Source organism: Rattus norvegicus, chromosome 20 (genome assembly GCF_021556685.1).
Source record: "Rattus norvegicus strain SHRSP/BbbUtx chromosome 20, alternate assembly SHRSP_T2T, whole genome shotgun sequence".
Classification (NCBI taxonomy): domain Eukaryota; kingdom Metazoa; phylum Chordata; class Mammalia; order Rodentia; family Muridae; genus Rattus; species Rattus norvegicus.
This window is the reverse complement of record NC_141553.1, coordinates 46,551,910-46,576,878: the sequence shown is the minus strand read 5'-3', so window position 1 is coordinate 46,576,878 and position 24,969 is coordinate 46,551,910. Positions and strand designations below refer to the sequence as shown.

At 40.3% G+C, this 24,969-nt stretch overlaps 1 protein-coding gene across 6 annotated transcripts in view; it reads right to left on the bottom strand.

Moving 5' to 3' along the window:
- Window positions 1-24,969, bottom strand: part of Rev3l (REV3 like, DNA directed polymerase zeta catalytic subunit) — a 157,723-nt gene that overhangs the window by 20,888 nt on the left and 111,866 nt on the right. For 4 of the 6 annotated variants that reach the window (XR_015644783.1, NM_001083966.1, XM_087597550.1 and 1 more), the window contains 9 exon segments: window positions 22,916-23,027; window positions 21,232-21,347; window positions 15,131-15,249; window positions 12,768-12,886; window positions 9,883-10,024; window positions 9,245-9,489; window positions 8,038-8,146; window positions 3,664-3,870; window positions 1,062-1,171 (listed from right to left, as the gene is read on the bottom strand). Coding sequence is in view for 3 of the 6 variants with exons in the window: in NM_001083966.1 (NP_001077435.1) it covers window positions 1,062-1,171; window positions 3,664-3,870; window positions 8,038-8,146; window positions 9,245-9,489; window positions 9,883-10,024; window positions 12,768-12,886; window positions 15,131-15,249; window positions 21,232-21,347; window positions 22,916-23,027 (1,279 nt within the window). In the remaining 3 variants the exon portion in view is untranslated. 6 annotated transcript variants of the gene reach the window in all.

The window sequence follows — 24,969 nt, the reverse complement described above, 5'->3', positions numbered from 1 at the left end:
TAGTATATTGCTGATTTTATATACACTTAAAGGACTGCAGCGACTGAACAGTGTTTAAGGACCACTTACAGGTCATCTGAATTAATGAGGGACACTGTCTCCTGCTGCCCTGTCGCACCACAGAGTGACCAACTCCAAACTTATGAGAAACACTTCAGGTTCTGACAAATGGGACACCTACATTCCAGAAGGACTTCAAGGCAACAGAAAGTAAGATGTTACATAAACAACGGGGCCTTGAAAAATAGTAGAATAACTAACAAAACAAGAAAGCTGCTGTTAGTGACCCAGGGATAGGGATTCAAAAGTCATCCCTTTCTTTGCCAGAACCTGAATGGGCTTGCAGAAGTTTGCACATTTTCTGGGGTCAAACGGGTAACTGCATTCGGCTGTTTGTTTCTCTTAGAAGCTCAAAAGATTTCGTGTGTGTGAGAGTGACTGTGTGTGTGTGAGTGTGAGAGTGTGAGAGTGTGTGACTGTGTGTGAGAGAGTGTGTGTGTGTGTGAGAGAGTGTGTGAGTGTGTGTGTGTGTGTGTGTGTGTGTGTGTGAGAGCATGTGTACACATGTATGCGATTATTTATCTAGCAAAGAGTATGACAACGAGTGCCCCTTTTTATTGTTTTCTTAAGACAGGGTCTCTCACCAAACCTTCCTGTTTTTCCTGTAATGGTGGCAGTCAGGAAACCACAGAGATATTCTCCCCTTTGCCCTTCTTACTTCTAGGGTTACCCGTGTGTCCATGCCTAGCTTTTCATATGGGTGCTATAAATCCAAATTCAGGTCTTCAGTGCAGCGGCTGCCTCTCACGGCTGCTCCCTAGACTGGAGTTGGTTACTGCGCCTACTACTATTTCTTTAAGGGACGTAAATACAGAGACTCAGGAAAATCATCCAACCAAGGATCGTATGAATGACAGCTCTGATGTAGGAGTACATATTGAAAAGGATTTCCCCTAAGCTATTTCAAACACCCAAAAGAAGATATGAATAAATATAAGCAAAACAAAAAATTAACAAGAAAACCCCACCCCGAAACCTAAATACAACCCCTAATCTATTACCTGTCAGTATCACCATAAACAACCCTGGCGCCCCATTTCTTGGTATCGTTCACTAGTTTAATTGCTCGTTCCAGGGTCTCTCTGGCTTTGTGAACAATGCTATCGCCAACCTGTTGATACAAACACATTGGAGACGACTTAATAACATAGCTCAGTAAGAGTTGAGTTTAATGATACTAAAATCTTAATTAGATACTTTAAAAAATGAAATAATAAAAAATACCAGTGCATCACAAAATTAAAAAAATGAATTTAAAAGAATCGATGACTATGGACTTGCCTTTCAATATATCAGGAAAAAAATAGGACTGAACACTTTTACAAGGCACACAGGTAATATGTGATTCTTGAAAAACTAAGCCTTGTGTATTCAAAGCCTGAATTATCGTTTGTTTGTTTTGCTTTTTTTGAGACAAGGTTTCTCTGTTTGACGGCCCTGGCTGTCCTGGAACTTTCCACTGGAGACCAGGTCGGCCTTGAGCTCATAGAGATCCTCCTGCCACTGGCTCTCAAGTGCTGGGATTACAGGCCTGCACCACCACACCTGGCTTTTCAAATCCTGCCCTTTATACCATGTAATCAACCAGGGTACAAATCACTGTGTTTTGGATCCAAGCATAAGAAATGTAGGTGTATCTTTCGAAAAGTTTCTGTTTATGATAATGTATTTAAGTGCAGAAATTAAATCTCTTGAGATTGATTATAAATAATTTTTGTTAAAACTAAGTAAAAGAAAAAATGTACCAACTGTACAACAGAAAAGATATGAACAGTGTTCGATTAAAAACAAGAAGGTACATAAACATGTCCACAGGGTTCTTTCTCTGTGACCATGAGTTTTAGCAAGGATCGGGGCACAAGCTGATGGAGAACTCTAGGCCTTAAGCAATGTGAGATACATCTTCTTCAGATTATGTAGTTTGGTAAATTAAAGAGATTTAATTAGTAAAGTCATCGAGGTCAAAAGAGAGAGAAGAGTGCCATCCAATCCAAGCAGAGCCTCCCTTAGCGATGTTAGAGTGAACTGTGCATTTCTGTCTTCCTGCTAATAACCAAATGACAGGAATAATGACGCCTTCCCTTTTGCTACAGAGGTTGAAATTTCCAAACTAAATAAAGATCAATAGTATCCAGAAAGCTGTCTGAAGTGCCCTGCAAAGTAAACTCTAGCATACGAGCAAAGGAATAGATGGTAAAACTGGGAGCACAGACTTATTTTGGATTGTAAGTTAATATATGCTGCTGCTGAGACTTTGAGTCTATTAGAAAACCACAACTTAATCCCTTGAAACTCACTGAAAATTAGCATGCATGGTAGTGCATATCTTTAATCCCAGTACTTGGGAGGCAGAGGAAGGCAGATTTCTATGGGTTCCAGGCTAGCTACGGTTACATAGTGAGATCCTGTTTCAAAACAAAACACACACAGAAAACCAACCAACAAAGCTCTAAATTATGTTATCTAACAGAAACTACAAAGTTTTAATAAAATGTTGTTTCTGCCCAACAGCTACCTTCTGCCACGTCCCATCTTCCTACGAACACGGGGGCTGCAGACACAGCTGTGCACACCTTTATGTGGCACTGAGGGTCTCAAGCTTTCTAGTGCGCACAGAGCAAGCACTCTTCTAATTGAGCCATTTCCCATCCCTCTTCTCTCTCCCCCCTTTCTCCCCCTGAGCCATCTCTCTAGCCTTATGTTGACACTAAGAAAACTGTGTGCGCTGTGTGACTGCAGCATACACAGAAAGGCAGAAGATAACTCTGTGGAATCCACTTTTCTCCTTCCACGTTTTTGTGGGTTCTAAGGGACTGAACTGAGGTCGTCAGGCTTGCTTCAGTAAGCACCTACCTGCTGACCTCTAATGCTAGCTCTTGAGCAAGTGTGAGGTTCACTTTGCCTCTTGTGAGCTGTTGCATGTATATATAACATGCCCAAGACACATGTGTGCAGTGGCCAGGGGGTGACACTAGGTATCTTATTCATGGTAGCCAGGGTTTATGCAGTTACACAGACTAGTCAGTAAGGGCCAGTCAGCTCCAGGATGCCACCACCTACTGAACACTAAGACCACAAGTAACAGCTGCTGCCTTTGACATTTTGTGGGGTCTCTCATGTTTATGCAGTAGGCACTTTACTGACAGAACCATCTCTCCAGTCCATGGGATGAACTTTCTTTAATGTAATATTTGGACCTCGCTATCAAATATTAAAAGGAGGCAGTCATGGTGCTGCACACCTTTAATCCTAGCACGTGGGAGGGAGAGGGAGGCAGATCTCTGAGTTCTAGGCTAGCCTGGTCTACAGATCGAGTTTTAAGACAACCAGGGCTACCCAAAGAAATCCTGCCTTGAAAAATCAAAAACAAAACAACAAAATTAAAAGGAATTATTTAGTATCAAAATTACTGTAAACACTGTTATAAACTGTGAATAAATGTGAAAAATGTATATAATTTAAAAATTATTATTGAAATAAGGAAAGCTGCATGTTTACAGATCCAATTGAAAAGAAAGTCTAGTCTGTCACGGAAAGGACACGTTTACGTCTACAGTTTAAAAACAAAGCAAACTTCTTCCATAAATACTCTGAATGCGTTACCTCGATGCACGGCATCCTCCCCGAGAAGTTAGCAGACGTATAGCCAAACGTGACGTTTGCTATTAGCTTGAGTCCTAGCTGCCGGGCGTTGAGCATTCGTGACAGGGCTCGGTCTTGCCTATAAGCCTTCATTGACTGCTTCACCATGAATCTAGTCTTCAAAATTTCTTCAAGCATTCTTGGTAGAACACCCTTTCGTACAGAAGGCTATTGTAAAAGAGAGAAAAAGAGAATGTACAAAATTCCTCAACCACATATGCATGCATATAGATTTCGGTTACTAAGGAGGAGACAAGCATAGTAACAGCCAACTGTCATGGACAGGAACATGCTACTAACAGAATAGCCACAGGACTAGTAGCTGCCATTCACAATCATCACAGTTTACTTCTGTTGAAGAGAGGTTTTCTTCTAAAAGGTTCCGGTACTGTTTAAAAGTCAAATGCAGTACTTCTATGTGAGCTCTGAGAACTCCAAGAAGCAGGATGTTCACTAGTACATAGCTAGCCATACAACAGATTCAGAGGAAATGCTGTTCGCGCTTTGCTCCAGACCCCCATCCTTCTAGAAAGACACATGGGCCTGGTATCACTTATAACCAACCTCAGTTGTTAAAGCGCTCACCCTAATGACCCCACACAGTGCTCTGCATGGAACTCCATTTATCTACCTTGGAAGAGTGATGAGCTGGGTTGACTCTGCTGACATTCAAACCTGCAGTTCCAGGGACTCTAGGTATTTCAAATCTGATGCTTAGAGCACTAAGCCATCCCCTCCGGCCTACATATATTAGCAATCTGGAAGAGGGGATGAATAACGAAGTGATAACATTTGTTGTTGCCACAAAAAAATCATTTGTATTAATCAAGACTAGGGAGGGTTTATGAGAACTCTGGTAGGAATGAAAACCACAAAACAGTATTAACTGACGACTCACAGACACGTGCAAAGTAACGCATGGCACACTGAACAATTAAAACCCAGTTATAGGATCGTCATACTTCTGAATAGTAAAGAATTATTCTTTTAAAGCTTTACATCCTAGGTCAAAATGTAAATCAGGTTTTTAAGATGCTATTGAAGGGAGCTTAAGCAGACAAGCCATACATGTGACAAGGAAATGTAGTTTCGCCTCTAATTCATTTGGTGTACCTTCAGAAGCCGACTCAACTTTCCCTCTTTAACTGTAACTATTAGCCTGCATCAATTGTGAACACCTTTATACTTGTACACGATTATCCTATCATTATTACAGACCGTTCCCACTGCCTTTCTCTCTCCTTCCCATTGCCTTCCCCAGTAGATACTGCTTACTTCCAGGTACTCTCCTAGAAGCCTCTACTTTCCACATAGACCAGAAAAAGTGGTCTTTGTCTGTGCCTGGGTTATTTTACTAATATGTTGACTTTCAATTTCCACTCATTCCCCTTACAAATGACGTGGCTTTACGTGATATACAGCACATTTTTTAATCCATTTTTCTGTTGGTAAGATGGCTGATTCTATGACTTAGCTATTGTGAGCCCTGCAGCAATAAACAGGTATGCTCTTCTGTATGCTGACTTCCTTTATGGTTTATTCCAAGAAGTGATGTTGGATTGCATGCTTGTGGTGCTTTAGTTTGAAAGGGGCCTGCATAGCATCTCCACAGCAGCCATATAATTTACTCTCCTACCCAGCCGTGGATAACAAGGCTCCTTTCTGCTCTCACACTTGTTGGCCTCTTTTCTTTTCGGGACGGCAGGAATGTCAACTGTGGTAAGGAAGAGTCCCAGTGCAGTCTGACTGACACTTCCTGATGACCAGACACCTACAGCCGTGTCCACTGTAGTGAGATGGAGTCCCGGTACAGTCCGACTGACACTTCCTGATGACCAGACACCTACAGCCGTGTCCACTGTGGAGAGGAGGAGTCCCGGTACAGTCCGACTGACACTTCCTGATGACCAGACACCTACAGCCATGTCCACTGTGGTGAGATGGAGTCCCAGTGCAGTCTGACTGACACTTCCTGATGACCAGACAACTACAGCCGTGTCCACTGTGGAGAGGAGGAGTCCCGGTACAGTCCGACTGACACTTCCTGATGGCCACAGACCTCTGGCTCCTCTCACTTTTCCTCAGCCACTGCTGTTTCTTTGTGGTCACAAAGAAAAGATAATTTACTGATTGGATTATGTGTTCGTCTCGTATTAAATTTCTCAAGTCCTTTCCATATTCTGGACAGGTCCTGTTGCATGCAGTGGCTTCTTTCCTTCTGCAGGCTGTATCTTTAGTTGAGACTCATCTTGACTGTTTACTGCACTGTAAGGAGCCTTTAAATGCTATGGAATCCCATTTGTTAATTCAAGCTTTGAGTTACCTAAGAACTCAAACTGTAACTGTTCCCTGTAACAATTTCCAAAAGTGTTTTTCTGTAGCAGTTTCAAAGTTTTAGGTCTTTAATTAATTTAAAGGTGATTTTAATTTGATTGATGTATTTTTATTTTACATAAATGAGTGTTTTGCCTGTATATCTGTCTGATCACAATGTGTGTGCCTAGAGCACACAGAGCCCAGAAAAGGGCATCAGGTCTCCTGGAACTGGGGTAGTAAGCAGGTAAAAGCCAGATGGGTGCTCGGAATGGAAACCAAGTTAACAGCCAGGGCGTTTAACCACTGAGCCATAGCTCCATCCCTTTAGGTGACTTCTATATTGAAGAAAGGTAGAGGGTTCTAGTCTCTTCTTCTACATACAAATAATCTGTTTTCCTAACATTGTTGGTGTGACATTTTCCCTATATATATTTCTAGCCATTTTGTCAAGAATACGATGGTTTAGACAAACAGGTTTATCTCTAAGTTGCTTATTTTATTCCATTGGTCCATGTGTTCTTTTTATGCTAATACTACTATGAAGTTTTTATTACTTTGGCTTTGTTAGTGTACTTGAAATCAGGTATTCTGAGGCCTCCCCGCCGTCATAACTCTTTTTGCTTAGGATTGGCTTTTGCTATTTGATCTCATTTATGTTTACATAAGACTTTTAGGTTTATTGTTTTTCCCAGTTTCGTGAAGGTCATAGGTACTTTCATAGGGACTGCATTATGCCACTCAATTTTGACATCATTTCATTTAACAATATTAACTCTCTCATACAGTGAAGTTCCCTGTCTTCTTCTTCTGTTTTGTTCTTCAGTGTTTCATACCTTTTCCTTTTTAGACAGGGTCTCACAATGTAGCCCTGGCTGGTCTGGAACATGCTCTGTAGACCAAGCCAGCTTGAACCCACAGAGACCTGCCTACCTCTGTGCTTGGTGCTGGGATTAAAGGCATGCACCACCATGCCCTGGTCACTGTTTTATAATTTTTACTGTTAAGGCCTCTCAGTTCTTTGGTTAGGTTCCAGTCCCTTGTTAAGAATAGGCTTGTTTTCCTGATTTTCTTCTCACTGAAGCATAATATTTTAAGACACAATATAAAAAGAACCATGACCCACTATGCAGAAATGTTATTTAAAAATTTTTTTAAACATTGGAGAAAAAAAACCCACCAAAACAAATCAAATCCAATTTCTCCAACTTTATCTGCATCAAAACCTGGAGATATTCTATTTCAAAAATTTCTAAGGAAGGAATATACTTTTACTGCTAAAATTTTCTTCACTTTTAAATTGTAACTAAAGTTTAAAATCATCTCTTAGTTGGTAGAGAATGATATTTTTGATAAGTACACCAGAATGAATTGGAGGGTTGGTGGACTTTGCCTGTACCAGCAAACATCATTCATACCCGCAGTAAACATCAACTCACTGCTAGGGAAATAGAGAAGAAATGGAGTTGGCATATAACTTCTGAAATCTCCTATTTTCTTATTCAGTTAGAAAAGTGTCTTCAGTCTTTCTTGAGGAGAAAGTATATAGAAAACAAAGGGACCTTGTTGTTAGTTTGAATGTCGTCTTTAAGAGTGTAGTCATTAAATATATTGGTTTCATTATATCTAAGACGGTAGCAATTTAATTTAAAATAATGTGGAACACTTGCAGGATGTATACATTAAAGCAATTAAACTTTTTACCAGTAACATCTTTGAACCATCGAATTCAAAGTTTGTCTGCCGGATTCTAGAGGAGGTAGATGCTATAAGATGCATGTTTCCCTCAATAGCTCATTAATTAAAATGCAGGAATTAAAACATTTTTAAATCTAAGTTTAACCAAAGCAAGATGGTGATTTTTCTTCAAAATGATTTCCCAGAAGAGTTTGGTTTTGACTTTGATTTTATGAGAGAAAAGTCTTCAAGTAGTACAGCCTCATTGCCAACAGTGCCTAAGCCACTACCCGCTCTCTAACGGGGAGTCACGGTCGACTCCTTTCATTTGCAAGCCAGTATTACCTTGACGAAAGCTACTCCATTGGGGGACACTGTGATGTCATGCCTAATTTGGTAAAGTAAATCTGGAGGTACTCTTAGAGAGGTACAGCCAAATTTGAACTCATCATACCTGTTAAGAAAGAAGATATTAAGCAGACTTTCTCAGCTGATACAACAGAGCTTTTAAACATTTTTAAAGTTTAATCACAACTTCTCTTTCAGACATGTAAAAAGGAATTCATAAAACTAGCAATGTGGTTACTTGGTTTAAATAACAAAAACTTCATACATGTAAAATTTATAGAAAGAAGCATTTCTTTTCTTTTCATAGTTTTTACAGGCTTTGTGTAGCCCTGGCTGTCCTGGAACTCACTTCTGTAGACCAGGCTGGCCTCAAACGTCAGAGATCCACCTGCCTCTACCTCTCAAGTGCTAGGATTAAGGGCACGTGTCACCGCCACCCCACTTTCATAAGTGGCAGTACTTTACAAATCATGACTAAATATATAATCAAATACAAAATTTCAACTCAACATATAATCATGTTATATTAAACTCCCTAAGGAAAAATTCAAGTATAATTTCAAGTTTTCTTCCTAATAAAAGATAAGATTAATGATACAGTTTCCACAAGTGTTTCCTATGAAAGAGAGTACCAGGCTAGATCACCATATATGTGGTCTCAAGTACACAAAATCATTAAAAAGAGGATTCTGCATTTCTTGTAATCAAAAATAAAAACAAAACAAAAAACAAAAAAAAACCCAGAAAAACAAAACCAAAACAAAAAAACCTAAACCATCCACTCTTTTGACAATTTAAAATATTATTCTTGTTTAACTTATATGAATTAATAAAATGTAAGTTAATTCAATCTTTTGAAAACCCCAGCATGTTTCTAAGACGAGAGGGAATGACGGCTGGAAGCATTACATTAGCTTTAAAGTGTTGTGACGGAAGCTGGTTTAATAAAAATAACTCTCATTATGAAGAAGACTGCTGATGTTCATGCAGAATAAAACAGGAAGATGCCTGTCTTGTGACCCTCCTCACATGAGTCACCCACCTACAAACTAAACTCACCACAGCACACTTCCTGTCATGTAGTGAATGAGTTATCTGTGCTACAACCCAGTCACCTTGTTCTGAAGAACAATAAACAAAGCCTATACTTTTAATGCATATAAAGTTCAACAACGTGACTGTAAATGTAAGAAAGACATCTTACTTTCCCAAATTCTCTATATGGCCAAGGCAAGTGGAAAAACAGTAGTTATATGCAATCACAATTGAAGGATATAGGGACTGGAAATCCAAGACAAGCACAGAGTTGCTATAGAAACGAGATTCAGGTTCCATAATGAGGGGCACACACTGTGGAGCTCTCATTTGGGATCTCTGTTGAACACTAGGTGTCACAGGGATATAGTTCATTGGTTTAGCAATACGTAACATCATCGACTCCACACGGTACTGTGAAGAGAAGAGAATACTGTTTAAATAAAAATACACTGTTTACACATGCATGCATGTATGCATTATGTATGCATGTATGTACAGTTTTCCACATCTTTAAGTATCGTTTAGTCAACTTTAAAGGTGTCACTAAGATTGATGATCGGACTCTATTTTTATGTTAAAATGCTCTATTAGGACTTAGAAGATGCCAAACTTAAAAATACGTAAAACATGGGGTAATCTTCTTTCCTGGTTTCCCCGCTGCTGTGATTCCAAAGATACCACAAGTTTCAATTACTCAAGTCCTGATGATAGATACAAAGTTTTAAAAATATAACCATTTCAAACAGGTCAAAACCAAGTATCTCACTTATGCAGAGCATTAAAGTATACAAGAAAAATTTCTACCTGTGACCCTCTTGTTAATACATGTAAAAACTGAATGCCAAAAAGTCTGGCCATTTCACTGGTTTTTCCAATTAGGTCCAGCTGTTCTAACATCTGGAGATTTCCACGGACACGGCTAACATAATGATCGACCATTTTCCATCTGCAAAAAAAGAATCCATGCATGAATACAGGTAAAGTGTGGTTACTTAAGGGGAAGTCACAACATGAACCTTTAAATAAATAGGTTAAAAAATTAATGTCAGAAAAGTTCAAGGAATAAAACTCAGTAATAATACATAAAATTAAAGTAGTACTTATGATAAAGAATTATAAGGTAATGTGTTTCAAATTTTTCCTTGATTTTTGATAACCCAGGCCTAGTTCTCTATTTCACTCGGCAAAGACCTAAAGGTGGCAATACATGCATTTAGAACACGATACCATCCGTAAACAATCATCAAATACAGTTTTAGTGTTAGGTTGAGTATAAATGTTATCTATGGGTTTATGTATTACTTTGTCCTTGAACTGCATTGAGCTATGTCCTAACTTCTCTGTAAAGATTTGACAGCAAAATCTAGTCCTTACTGTAGGGTTTTCTGTATGTTTGTTTTGTTTTGTTCTGTTTCTCAAGACAGTTTCTCTGTGTAGCCCTGGCTGTCCTGGAGGTAACTATGTAGGCCAGGCTGGCCTTGAACTGAGATATCCACCTGCCTCTGCTTCCCACATGCTGGCATCAAAGGTGTGCACTGCCACCTCGCAGCCCTCACTGTAGTTCTATGTCACTTCCCCGAGGTTCCTCCAAAGGGAATGGAGGATGAGTACAAACCATGAGAGAGAGAATGAGTGTGGTTCTGGGTAAGTGGGGGAGTGGGGAAGATCTCAGAGGAGCTGGGAGAGAGGAAAACCATAATCAATATATTCTGTTTTAAAAACCTATTTTCAATAAAATTGATTTTTTTCCACATGCGAATTGTTTTTAAAAGCTTTTTTGCATTTTTGCCATCATTTACCTTTGTATTTTAATAAGCCAATATTTAAATACTGGACAGCTGCCTTTCTTTTTTCTTCTCCTGGAGTCTTAGGCCTGTCAAGTTAGAGGTGTTTCTAGAAGAAGCACCTAGAGTCTGGTGTACAGCGCTCCAAACATGGACCTGGCATTAGATTGAGGAACACGGCTGCTAAGAAAGGAACAGGATACTTCCCATCCCAGAAGCAGAGGAGCTCAGCTGCTAAGGAAGGAGCAGGACACCAGCGCTTGCCTCTAGAGTCAGGCAGAAAACCTACCTAGATAGAAACTGGTAGTTACACAGAGCAGAGGTTGCCCCACTGTGTTAAGAACAGGCTTACCCCTAGAGAAAGCTCACCCCTAGGCCTCAGAAAACAAGACATCCCAGAGACCAAGGCTGGGCCAGAAGTGAGGGAGTCCCTCCCTCTAATCCACTCTACGACTGACACCAAGGTGGCCTCTGTTCTGCACAACTGTAATGCGACTGAGGAAGAATTCCCAGTTTGAGGTCATCCTTAGCTACACTATAGTTCAGGGTTACCCTAGGCTCTGTACAGAGATCCTGTCAGAGAGAGAGAGAGAGAGAGAGAGAGAGAGAGAGAGAGAGAGAGAGAGAGAGAGAGAGAGAGAGAGGAGAAGAGAGGAGAGGAGAGGAGAGGAGAGGAGAGGAGAGGAGAGGAGAGGAGAAGAGGAGAGGGGAGAGAGGAGAGGGGAGAGGGGAGAGGGGAGAGGGGAGAGGGGAGAGGGGAGAGAGGGAGAGGAGAGAGAGGAGAGGAGAGAGAGGAGAGGGGAGAGGAGAGAGGAGAGGAGAGAGAGTAGAGGGAAGAGGAGACAGGAGAGGGGAGGAGAGAGAGGAGAGGGGAGAGGGGAGAGGAGAGAGAGGAGAGAGGTATGAAATGAATTGGACAAATTAGAAAAATATAAATTACTGTTGATTTATCAGAAACAATGAAGGTGAGAAGGAAAGGCAATCAAAATCTTTATAGTAGTAAAGAAAAAGAGAGAGAAAGGGAGGGAGCCTAGAATGAGACAGTAAAGTGACAGTCAAAAGTATTTTCTCTCTTTCTTTTGATAATGAGGGTTAGGAAGATTTATTTTCAGCAGACTTGAGTAGATGAATTTCCAAAGGAAACAAAGTTAACAGACACTAACCAGCCATATGGCTCAGAATATGTCAACTATAGAAACCAAAATAGATGTTCACATAGACTTGCGTACACGTCTATGAAGAGTTGAATGGATAAACTGCTGTGTATTTCATATAACAGAATATTCCTGAATAGTAAGAACAAACAACATGCAACATTGAATCTCAGAACAGTTCCAAGTCAAAAAGTTTACTGAATTTCACCAGAGATGTCCAATAAAAAACAACAGATTACTAATATTTTCATTTGTATGAAGTTCTACAAGTAAAGGTAATCAGCTAATAGAATTCTGATTATATTTACATAGTTAGGCTTTGAGCTGACTGACTGCAAATTTGTTCAAGAGTGTTCTCCTGCAGTGTTCTTCCTTACGATGAGGTTCATAGGACAGTACACCTTAAATGTCTGCCTTTTACTGTCTATAATGTAAGGCTCAATGACACTGGCTTTTAATTTTATTTTAAAAATTAACTTATCATGTTATGTGTACAGGTGTTTTGCTGGCATGTGTGGCTGTGCTCCATGTGTGCCTGGTGGCTGCATAACCAGGAGAGGGCACTGGGTCCCCTGGAACTGGAGTTACAGACAGCTGTGAGATGCCACGTGGGTGCTGGGAATCGGACCTGGGCCTCTGGGAGAGTAGCCAGTGCTCATAACTTTGGAGCTGTCTTTCCAGCCCCTAATAATGTCGATCTGAAAAAAAAAAAAAAAGATGCCATATCCTCTTGAGAGTGGTGAAACATTACCTGTAGAGATCTGTCTTGTTATCAAACCAGTCTGACAAGACTCGGAAGGTAAAAAGGGGGAAACGCTGATGCAGAACATGAAAGCTCACATTTTCAAAAGTGTAGTTAGTCAGAGCAACCTAAAAGGAAAGTGCAGGGCAGGGTTACAATTATTCTTATCTTCATGTAGAACATCTGCTGCATTTTCCCAGTCAACCCAGCTCATCTGGTTTTAAAAATTCCTAATACCACTTAGAACGTCTCATAGAAGCTAACTGCAAAATTATTGGTTACAAGTAAATCGTAATTAATTAAAATATGCATAGCTAATATATAATTTTTCTAAATTTACAACCCAGAAAGTATAAACAGGGATTTAATTTCCATCCCATCTCAGCACAGCGATCCAAAGTCCATCTTTTATTTAAGATTTCTGTCATCTGCACAACGACACACTCAGCATTAAGTACGTATCTTACTCTCTTTCCCTGTCTTTCTCACACTGGCTGGACAAGGTAGGAAGGCAATGAGAAGGTAAAGACCCAACAAGAGCAGTTAGGGAAGGACTGCCAAGACACTGGAGACGGCCCAATGAAGCCCGCACACTGCTAAAACAGCAAATAGAACACAGCTATCACAGATCGAGTTAGTGGTATGGAGAATTAATCTAAATGGCTTTCTCAGAACGCAGATAATACAACAACAGAAGGGACCGCATGGGCAACATATGACTAGAAAATAAGAGTGTTAACATATAGGCAAATCAAGTTCTTAGAAGAAACTGAAAAGTCTCAATGGTCAACTCTAACACTCTGTTCTCTGTATTGCCAAAATCTGAAAGTGGATGATTTAGAAGGTCTGTAAATATACTCAGTCTTCATGGTAATAGACATTCTTTGAGCAGCTGATATATATCTAATACAAATTATTATCTAGGAGTCAGTCAGTTTACAACTTAGGGACTCATGGTCCCATGGGAGCAGCAGATATTTTATGTTTAGAAGAATCACACAAGTTACAAATTGACAAGCATAATGAGAAAAAAATAAAAGATAAAAAGATTAAAAAGGACTATTCAAATCCAGAAAACATAATTTGAATGTCTCTAGTATGAAGTAAATACTCAAGACTAGCTGCGATCCAAAGTCTTGATATTCTAGAATGGCTTGAGATAGAGGATACAACTATCATTTAGGAGTTTATGGAAATTGTCAAATTGCCAGTAATTAAACTTTTAAGAGATGAGGGTAATCTTTACACGAGGTACAGAATTCATACAAAAAGGTCACTAGTGCGCTGTAATCTGAGTACTGGGGAAGAAAAGATCCAGACCAACGAGAGACCCTGCTTCACGATACAAGGTGGATGGCTCCTCAGAAACTATACCCAAGGCTGGCCTTTGGCTTCCACAGACATGTGCACACGCAAATCCTCACAGCATGCAACTGCAGACAAAATAACAGTGTCCTCAAGCAGATTCATTAATGAAGTGTTTCAAATTAAATATGAGCATAACTCCTGACTTATGGCGCAAAGAGGAAACGGGGAAAAACCCGAGGTTACCTAAATTTTATTTCTCTGGCATGATTAGCATGTGATAGTGCTCCATCATGCTTGCAAAGCCAGTGTCCAACATAGATTCAGGACAGCCACAACCATCATCAGATAACAGGGAAAAATAGAAAGTTCATAATGAAAAAGTAGTTCAAATAGGAGACGCCACTGGGGAGTGAATTATCATCTAAACATTTTAGGTATTATTACCCAAAAGTCCAGAATCTGAAAATAACCAACTTATAGTAGGGAACTTACATTCCACTTAGAGAAAACAGACAACTTCAAAGACGTAAATATCGAGTAAACTTTTACAAGTGTGTTTTTTTATTGTGTGTGAAATAACTATTTCTATAAAGGATTGCAAAATAACGGGAGAGTTTGTTGAAATCATTTAACTCAAAAGCCCATCCAACTGGATGCTGGTATTAACTGTTTCTAAATGTGTTCTCTCCACCTTGGCCCAGTGTTTAAATCTAATACTTAATTTAAATTTCTTAATGATGAAATTACACATTACTGAACACAGACACCATGATGTCATCACAGATGTAGTCTTAAGGGTCTCATTATGCAGCCCAGGCTAGCTCCAGATTCCTGATCTTCCTGTCTTACTTTCCCAGGTTCTGAGAAGGACAGGTGTGTATATATGATGATATCATTGTCCTAGTTAAGTTAGACATAAGTAGAAACATAATAAAGGTGTAACTCGGTTTTATTTAACCACGTTATATTTCTGTAATTTCATTTACATATAATAATAAATCATGAAACATGGGGATTTATCCTAATACTCTGTAACGAGTGCACTGTTAGAGAAAATACCTTACCTCATTTCTCATGATTCTCCAAAGGTTCAGCGTAATTCTTCCAACAATATTTATCTCGCTCATTGTATCTGACCCGTAGTCATCTCTTTCCGCTGCGAATCTGTTTTCAATTTTGTCATCTATACAAAAAGAATGTAGACTGCATCAAGACTCACAGAATACAAGCAGTTGGTAAATGATGCCAAAGAAAATAAGAACAATATAAAGTACTAAGAGTTAAGATAAAGGTAAAATTTGATTCAGTCCATGTCATATCAGAATAAGAGAATATTGATTATTTTAACTTAAAAAAAAAACCCAATTTTCTCTTTCTTAAATCATGTAAGAGTTTTGTAAAGTAAACACAAAGACACATGGCATTCTCCTCCTCTTTCTACACAGTGCACACGCTTGTCCTTGGGAACCTACAGAGCATGGTTCCTGGGCATCCTATCGATAACAAAGGATGCGGAACAATTCCTTAAATAAAATGCCTTGGTGTGTGTATGAATATCGCCATGGTGCGTACCACACTGAGCTCAGCGCACATGCATAGCAGGCTGACTCCACAGATGTGGGGCCCAGGATATTAAGAGATGACTGTGTATATTTGTTTCTGTTTATACAAAATCCAAAAAGGTTTTAATTTGAATCTTTCTCAATGAAAACATTTCAATGAAGTTTGAAAATATACTTTGAATATAATTCCTAATAGTAAAAAGTAAAGTATCTTCAAAATTATATTTCCCCTTTTAAGTATATTATTTTTCATATAAAAGTTTCATCAATAGCCTTTTACTGCCTTGTTTTATAAATGAAAAATGTCATTTCCATATGTCAATTTAACAACATACTGATAAGGGTTTTTTTGTACCTTCAAGTATTTCATACTTGGAAATGCTCTATTATTTTTAACTAAAAAAACAAACAAACAAACAAAAAAAACTACGTACTGTTAAAAATCCTGAAGGTACAATCTGCCTTTAATTAACAGATTTTTGAATTTTAAATGCCTCACTAACATGAACATTTGTGTTTTACCCTCTCACTGATAACCACACATTTCCCCTTACTTGAGCCATAAGCTTCACAAAGCACAATGTACACTGATCATGGGAGGTTTGAGATTTTAATGATAGAACTTTTGTACACTATCTGCACCTGACAGCAGGGCACTAGCAATAAAGCAATCACTTTTTCTTGAAATAATAAAGTTCCTTTCCATTCCCTACATTCAAATGATGTTTTGTTTTTAATTGGATATTTTTTTTATTTACATTTCGTATGTTATCCCCTTTTCCGGTTTCCACTCCAGAAACTCTCTATCCCATCCCCCATCCCCTGCTTCTATGAGGATGCTCACCCACCCGCTCATCTACTCCCTCCCCCCTCCCTGCCCTGGCATTCCTCTACACTGGGGCACAGAGCCTTCACAGGACCAAAGGCCTCTCCCATTGATGCCCGACAAGGCCATCCTCTGCTACCTTTGCAGTTGGAGCCATGGGTCCCCCCATGTGTACTCTTTGGTTGGTGGTTTAGTCCCTGGGAGCTCTGGTAGGATCTTGTTGGTTGATATTGTTGTTCTTCCTATGGGGTGGCAAACCCCTTCAGCTCCTTCAGTCCTATCTCTAACCTCTTGGGGACCACATTCTCAGTTCAATGGTTGGCTGTCAGCATCTGCCCCTGTATACGGCAGGCTTTGGCAGAGCTTCTCAAGGAGACAGCTGTGTCAGGCTCCTGTCAGCATGCACTTCTTGGCATCCGCACAGTGTCTGGGTTTGGTGACATGTAAGATGGATCCCCAGGTGTGGCAGTCTCTGGATGGCCTTTCCTTCAGGCTCTGCTCCACTCTTTGTCTCCTTATTCTCCTCCTGTGAGTATTTTGTTCCCCTTCTAAGAGGACTGAGGCATCCACATTTTGGTTTTCCTTCTTCTTGACATTCATATGGTCTGCAAATTTTATCTCGTGTATTCCAAGCTTTTGGGCTAGTATCCACTTATCAGTGAGTACATACCATGTGTGCTCTTTTGTGACTGGGTTACCTCACTCAGGATATTTTTTAGTTCCATCCATTTGCCTAAGAATTTAATGTGGGGGTTGGGGATTTAGCTCAGTGGTAGAGCGCTTGCCTAGGAAGCGCAAGGCCCTGGGTTCGGTCCCCAGCTCCGAAAAAAAAAAAAAAGAGAATTTAATGTAGTCATTGTTTTTTGATAGCTGAGTAGTACTCCATTGTGTAGATGTACCACATTTTCTGTATCCATTCCTCTGTTGAAGGGCATCTGGGTTCTTTCCAGCTTCTGGCTATTATAAATAAGGTTGCTATGAACACAGTGGAGCATGTGTCCTTGTTATATGTTGGAGCATATTTTGGGTATATGCCCAAGAGAGGTATAGCTGGGTCTTCAGGTCCAATTTTATAAGGAACTGTCAGACTGCTTTCCAGAATGGTTGTACTAGTCTGCAATCCCACCAACAATGGAGGAGTGTTCCTCTTTCTCCACATCCTCCCAGCATCTGCTGTCACCTGAGTTTTTGATCTTAGCCATTCTCACTGGTGTGAGGTGAAATCTCAGGGTTGTTTTGATTTGCATTTCCCTGATGACTAAGAATGTTGAATAGCTTTAACAGCTTCCCAGCTATGTGAGATTCCTCAGTTGAGAATTCCCTGTTCAGCTCTGTACCCCATTTCTTAATACGGTTATTTGGTTCTTTGCAGTCTAACTTCTTGAGTTCTTTGTATATATTGGATATTAGCCATCTATCAGATGTAGGATTGGTAAAGATCTTTTCCCAGTCTGTTGGTTGCTGTTTTGTCCTAATGACAGTGTCCTTTGCCTTAAAGAAGCTTTGCAATTTTATGAGGTCCCATTTGTCAATTCTTGATCTTAGAGCATAAGCCATTGATGTTCTGTTCAGGAAATTTTCCCTTGTGCCCATGTGTTCGAGGCTCTTCCCCACTTTCTCTTCTATTAGATTCAGTGTATCTGGTTTTATTTGGGGTCCTTGATCCACTTGGACTTGAGTTTTGTACAAGGCGATAAGAATGGATGATGTTTTTATTGTATATGCATTGTTGAGCTGTACCAGACACTCCAAGCTGCACTTCATTGTTAATATAATTTCTTTTTGCTTCTCCTGGCAAATCTGATGGTGTGCTCTGACGGCACTGGACTGTGGCCTCTTACTGAAGGTGGGATGGCAGCAGGATCAACCACTGGGCACCCTTACCGGTGATGACTCTGTAGAACTGCTTTGTGTTTCTGATAGAAAGATGTATTTCCCTCGGACAAGAGGCTCTTCCCTTTCATCATAAGAGCCTTCCATTGCTAATCCAATAACATCTACCTTTTTGCTCACATCACTGGCACAGACACAGGGCTGGGCGGATACTTTCATAGCTTCCTTCCTTTCCTCCCTTCTCTCCTTCCTTCTATATCCTGATCACAGCCCCCCTCCCTCCTCATCTCCCTCCTTCCATCCCCCCTTTTCCCCTAAAAGAGGGGAGACATCACCTCCCACTGGTACCCCCACGCTGGTACATCAAGCCCTAGCAGGACTTAGGGCATGCATGCACGCTCAGATGTCCAAGAAATAGAAATATGGTTTGGTCTGTTTGAAGACGACCTCAGTGAAGATGTAATATTCAAGGAGCACCCAGAGGGCTTCTGGTCAATTCCATTTTTAGGTGGTGGTGCCTCGCCAGGCAAAGGAGTTACCCATTTACTTTTATAAATAGACCAGTTATCTTTCTGAGGGCAACCCATGTCTGCCAAAGTCATAGCTGAACTTGGACTGTATAAAAAAAGTTTCTCTTGAAACCAGTGAATACTACCATGAAGTAAACTTAGGGGCTTGAAAAGAAAGTCAAGGTCATTCAAAAATGGACTGGGTTCTTAATTGCACGTCAGGATGGCCAGGACTAGAGGGAATGGCTGCTGCCCGTCCCAAGTGTGGGTTTAGTATCTGGAGGTAGGACAGGACCAGCAGGAGATGATGGGAAACGTGGTTTAATGAAGTAGAAGGCAATGGGTGGATTGCAGCCACTGCTAGGTTTTATTGGTGATGAAAATCAATGTTTTAATTCTGGATAAATTATAAAGTTCTTCAAGTGTTGCTGTCCATATAAATCCTTGATTTTTAGTAGGAGTTGAAACACTTCAGCCACTGTTCAATAAATGCAAACCATTATTCCATTTACTTACTTGCAGCAACTTTTACTTCATCCAGCAAAGCCTAATGACACGGGTGGTTGAGAAAACCAGAAACCAGGACCCATATTCCTTGAAATTTGCCATTTGGTCGCCTTTCCTCCAGAAGCTCCTCAGTCACCATGACCCCAGCTCCTGTAGCATCCTGCACTGAGTGCCACACAAGGTGTCCCAGGCTAGGTTTATTTAATCAGTAGCCTTCCTACTTTTAATTTGGTAATTTCTGCTGCTACTTTTATTAACTACGGTATTTTTACTTGTTTCTGTTTGTTTAGCCGCTAGGTGTAATCACTGTACACAGTGGGCAGAGAAGCAGGAATACTACAAGTTCAAGGTCAACCTAAGTTGCAGTAAGACCCACCTTAAACAAAGTCCTTCGGAAAACCAACCAACCCCCAAACCAGGAAGCTTGTATAGGGTGTGTATGTGTGCGTGCACATGGAGACATGGAACCCAGAGGTTGACATCAGGCGTCTTTCTCGCCAGCTCATTCTCTTACTGAACCAGTACTGATTGATTTACGGAGGCTAGCCTGTTAGTAAGCCATAGTGATTCTCCTGCCTCAACTCCCAGGGCTGGGATAACAGGTGCCCACCACACCTAGCTTTCACCTGTGCATGGGGGATGCAACTGAGGTCCCCATGCTTATACAGGAAGCCCTCACAGAACCATCTGATGGCTTTAATATATATAATTTGAGATACTCTTAATAGTTTATGGAGCCCTATGAGAGCTCCTTACAGCAAAGACAATGAGTCTGGTCTTGTGGGGTGAGGATTTTCTGAGAATAAAAACAGCAGATTTAGTGAATGCTGTTGGCTACCATATGTGCTGTATGTATTTTATCTTATACATCTATCACATGGTAGGCACTTTACCGACATTGCTCCTTTACTTAGCTCACCCCCAGTTTCACTGTATTATAACATTCTACTTAGAAGCACTGCATCTTTCCCGGTTCACGTGGTGAGGAACAAGTAGTACTGTAAAGAAGGATCTCTTCACCCTGATGGCCCGTACACTGACCCCCACACCTCTCATTTCCTTCTTTATGCTAAGGAGATACTGTTCAAACACTACATTAGAACAACAGTAGCAGTGTCACTGTTCTCACTCTTAAAGTTCTATCAGCGCCTGCTGTACTTTATGGATGAATGAATCGTGCACTTGGTCCAGTCAGTGATTTGTTTGACATTAGACAGACATCTAGGCCTAGCCAGGACTTGAACCCACAGAGTCTTTTCTCCAGGATCTGTGTACCACACTCCTACTGTGCTATCTCACTAACCACATACCCTTTCTGCTGTACTCTGTTGCCTAACAAAAGTCGCCATCCACAAATCACAAGTAATTCTGATATAAACATCATCCCTCTAAACTCAGTACTTTTGGGGACTGCCCTCAAAATTCACACTATGTTTTTTGATTTGCACTCAAGTAAAATACCAATTACTTAACCACTAATCTTTAACTATTAATGCTTTTAGGCCCCTCTTGTCCTTTCCTACCAACTTAATGAGCAAAGATATAAAACAAGACAAAACAGTAAAATTACACTTTATAAAGTCAAGGGTTATGCAGCTTCACAAAATCATGAGGATTATGTCATAATATGAGATCTAGGATACTGGACGGAGGAAGTATACTAAAGATGGAGTAGATGGTATGATTTCTTATAGAAAGATTTATATATGGAACCCTGACTAAACGTGGGAAAGACCCAGTATATAAAACAGCATATGCAGTAGTGAGAATGCTGGGATTTTCCTTGTGCTCTAACCCTTTCTATATGGGTTACATCTAGAACGTACCACAGTTCAGTATAAAAACTGAGCTGGAGTGATATTTTCTCCTAATTTTCCACTATTCACTCTATAATTTCTCTGTAACAAAACACTTGCAGTTCTACATACCTGGCACTCGAGAGATCATCTGACATAAATCCACACTCAGAGCAGCCGCCCTCTGCAAGAGGTAGCCCCAGGAGTGCATCTGAATCTCATAGCCTAGTAGAATGTCAGGGTCATACCTAGAGAAAAGCATCAGAACGCACACATTACACTTGGAACAGTGCCCAGAAGAACCATTTTTATCATGGTGGAGGGCAGAAGTCAGAATCTATACTCCCTAATGGCCATTCTATAGTGGGAAGGGATATGTCAGTAGTAGCTATAGAATGAATGCTATAGAATGACTCAGAATAGGTGGCTAGAGGAGCTAATTTATTTCCTAAAATGAGCTTAATTTTACTAGGCTGTGTTTGTTCTGCATTTCTTGCATTTCTTGGCAGGGTGTGATGAAATCTGGGGTGAGAGACAAGCAGTTACTACTATCCTGAAGGCACGATTGCAAACAGGACATGGGCGTGATATCAGATAAAGATCTTCTAGGTCACAAGACTGCCATTTTTATTTCTTAACCTATACAGCCTTTCTGGAGTGTTAATGCTGAGGGAAAAAAGATTCAAACACTTTCCTTGTGATTTTAGTGGTGACTGGGTTCTCACACACAGTAATGTCTAAGAAATGACAGGTCTGTCTTCTGGAAAGGAGGGAATTCAGATCAGTAGCAGATGGGACCACTGAGAATGAGACTAAGCAGGAAACACAAACCCGAGAACCTGAGGAAAGGCTCCTCGTCACCGCAGAATCGTTCTACTAAAGCTCGCCTGACAACTTGCAACACATTCACGACTTCCACTGTGGCTCCTCTTAGGCCCTCCATGTGGTGACTACCATACACTCTTGTGGGTGCCATTTGTACTGTTTACTTGTGCGTGTGACTCACTATTGTCATTACGAGCTGTACAAGCTACATAACTACTCTACGCCTCAGCTACACTTGCAGCCCCTCATGACTCTGAGGTAAGAATCTTACTATGTAGCCCAGGCTAGCTTCAAACTTCCACTCCTCCTGTTTCAGCCTATTGAGTGCTGGATTATAGAAGTAAGTCATCACGCCTGGTTTATTTTTCATTGATTGTTATATTTAGCATATAGGATTCTTACCCAGTCAGCCAATGAAGTACTGACTGTGTGCCGGACACTAAGTTCTCAGTTCTTTTTGTGCATTGACATATTTTATGTAAGCTAATAATTTTTCAGATGCAGAAAATTAAGATTATGGAGATAAGTGCTTAAGACAAATTTATATACTAGGGGTTGGGGATTTAGCTCAGTAGTAGAGCGCTTGCCTAGCAAGCGTAAGGTCCTGGGTTCAGTCCCCAGCTCCGAAAAAAAAATTTACATACTAGATGTACTTTGAACAAAGATTAATTATTAAAGTAAAAAGGAAAGAAAAACCAAACTTCAAAATACTACTGCAATGGCGGCTAGCTCCCAAGGCAGACACTTCTTTATTTGACTAACACAACTGAACTTTTGGACCAATACCTGTCACGTTGGAAGCATAGAAAACTCATCTTAAATCCAATTGAGAAGCTAGAAGCACAAGTATCTCTTTCTTCCCTTGCTCTATGGGATGGGGCTGAGGACAGCACTTCCTAAGGAGGGTCCCACACTTCCAAGGGGCCTGTGGATGGCTCTCGCCCTTGCTTCCTTTATCTTATGCTGTGTGCATCAAAACACAAGACAATACCTCTTCATTATATTCGTAACTTCTTGAAAGAGAGCCTTCTCATCAGCAGCATAGGTCACTTCTAATCCTGTGACTCCAGATCTGATAAGTAATGGGGTCTGACATCTGATATCTAAGGAAATAAAACATTTGTTATATATAACATTGTATCATATGCTAGTATATAAAAGTAATTTTACTCCTTACTTTTGCACTAAAGAATATAAAGACTGACTCCCAAAAGTAAAACTGTAATAGCCCAGCTACCTGACAATCCTTAACTGGTTTTTCTCCTGTAACATGTAACTAAGATCATGTTTCACAGTCTCAGTCAGACCCGTAGTCGTCACTGTAAAATTCCCACGCTGTAACCTATCACTCGCAAAACAAATCCCTGTTTCTGTGCTTGAGGTTCCTAGCGCCAAAGCGTTGCTTAGCAGGGACTAACCAATCACTAGTGTGCTACAAATGGGTGACGAACACCTCTTCAGGACAGAAGCCTTGCCCTGGCCTTGCTTGCCTACTTCATTACGTCCACCACAGCACACTGCAGACTGCCAACACCGGACTAGATGAAAAATCTAGGGAAAGCCAGTGACTGGCTCGTTGGCTGTTGTTAACCTTGACTAAACATCAGATTCTTAGTGGCTTCTCCTGTACTAAACCTTCCTCAGGAGACTGAAATAATTTGTAAGGGCTCCCTTTAAAACCTCAGAGACATACTTGCATTTCCTAAAATGCTTCAATGGTATATGAAGAACCTTTGAACCAAAGTACAATTACTTAGGAAGGTATTTAAATAGAAAATATGATAACTCACAAACTATTAATTTGTGGTAGTTAACAATGTTCTAAAGCAAACATTCTGTGTTAGCAGTAAAATATCTGTAGATAATGAAGATTGTTTAGCCATACATGTTATATGGATTTGCTATGCATAGTCAGTCATTTATGAGTTATGTGTTAATTAAAAGTTTTATTAAGATCGTGCTCACACATGCTAGGTAAGTGCTCTTTCCTACTTCTAGTCTACCTTTGGTAGTAAGAATTAAAGAATCACCTCATAAGTAGCAATGAATATCCTAGTAAGAGCACCAGTGGAAGGGGAAGCCCTGGGTCCAGCTAAGACTGAACCCCCAGTGAACTAGATTGTTGGGGAGAGGGCAGCAATGGGGGGAGGATGGGGAGGGGAACAACCATAAGGAAGGGGAGGGGGGAGGGGGATGTTTGCCCGGAAACTGGGAAAGGGAATAACACTCGAAATGTATATAAGAAATATTCAAGTTAATAAAAAAAAAAAAAAAGCAATTGGTAAAGACCACTCAGATAATATCGTGACAGATTTTACAAGAAAGGACTCATAGAGCATAAGATAAAATATTTATTCTATATCATATTTTGAGTGTCATTCTACAATGGTCATAAGAGGATAGAACAATCAAGGTATTTTTAATTGTATCCTTCTTCATTCCTAAGACATAATTTTCATAAATTATTCTGTAAACTGCAGGAATGTTAGTAAGACACCGTGATGTTTTCCTCATAAGTTCATACCTTGTTAGTCCCTATAACCTATTACAGTATTAAATATTAGATAAGAATGAGGTAAAACAGAATAAATATCATGGGAAATGAATTCATCTAGAGTTGCCTTAACGGACTTGCCAAGTTGGTGTAGCTATAAAAATATCTACTTTGTGTTTCAATTTTTCCTTGACATGTTGTGTGACCTTGTTGTCAATTTAAATAAAAAAATCAACTAAAAAAAAAAAAAGAATTAAAGAATCACAAATGGAGGGAAACGGTGCGCATAGCTTCCCACCCGTCCTCAGCCAACATCAGGGAAGGGGTCTTCTTGCTTGCTTATGGTTCTTCCAGAAGGACATTTTGTGAAAAGCCACGCCCAGCCATGCACTGTAGCTGGCAGCTGCCTGTTATCCTAGCACTGGGGAAGTAGAGGTAGGACGGATCTAAGCTCAAAGCTAGCCCCAGCTACACAGCCACTCCAAGGCTAATCCGGGCTATGTGAGAGCCTGTCTGTCCATCTCCCCCCACAACTCCCAATTCGTGGTAAG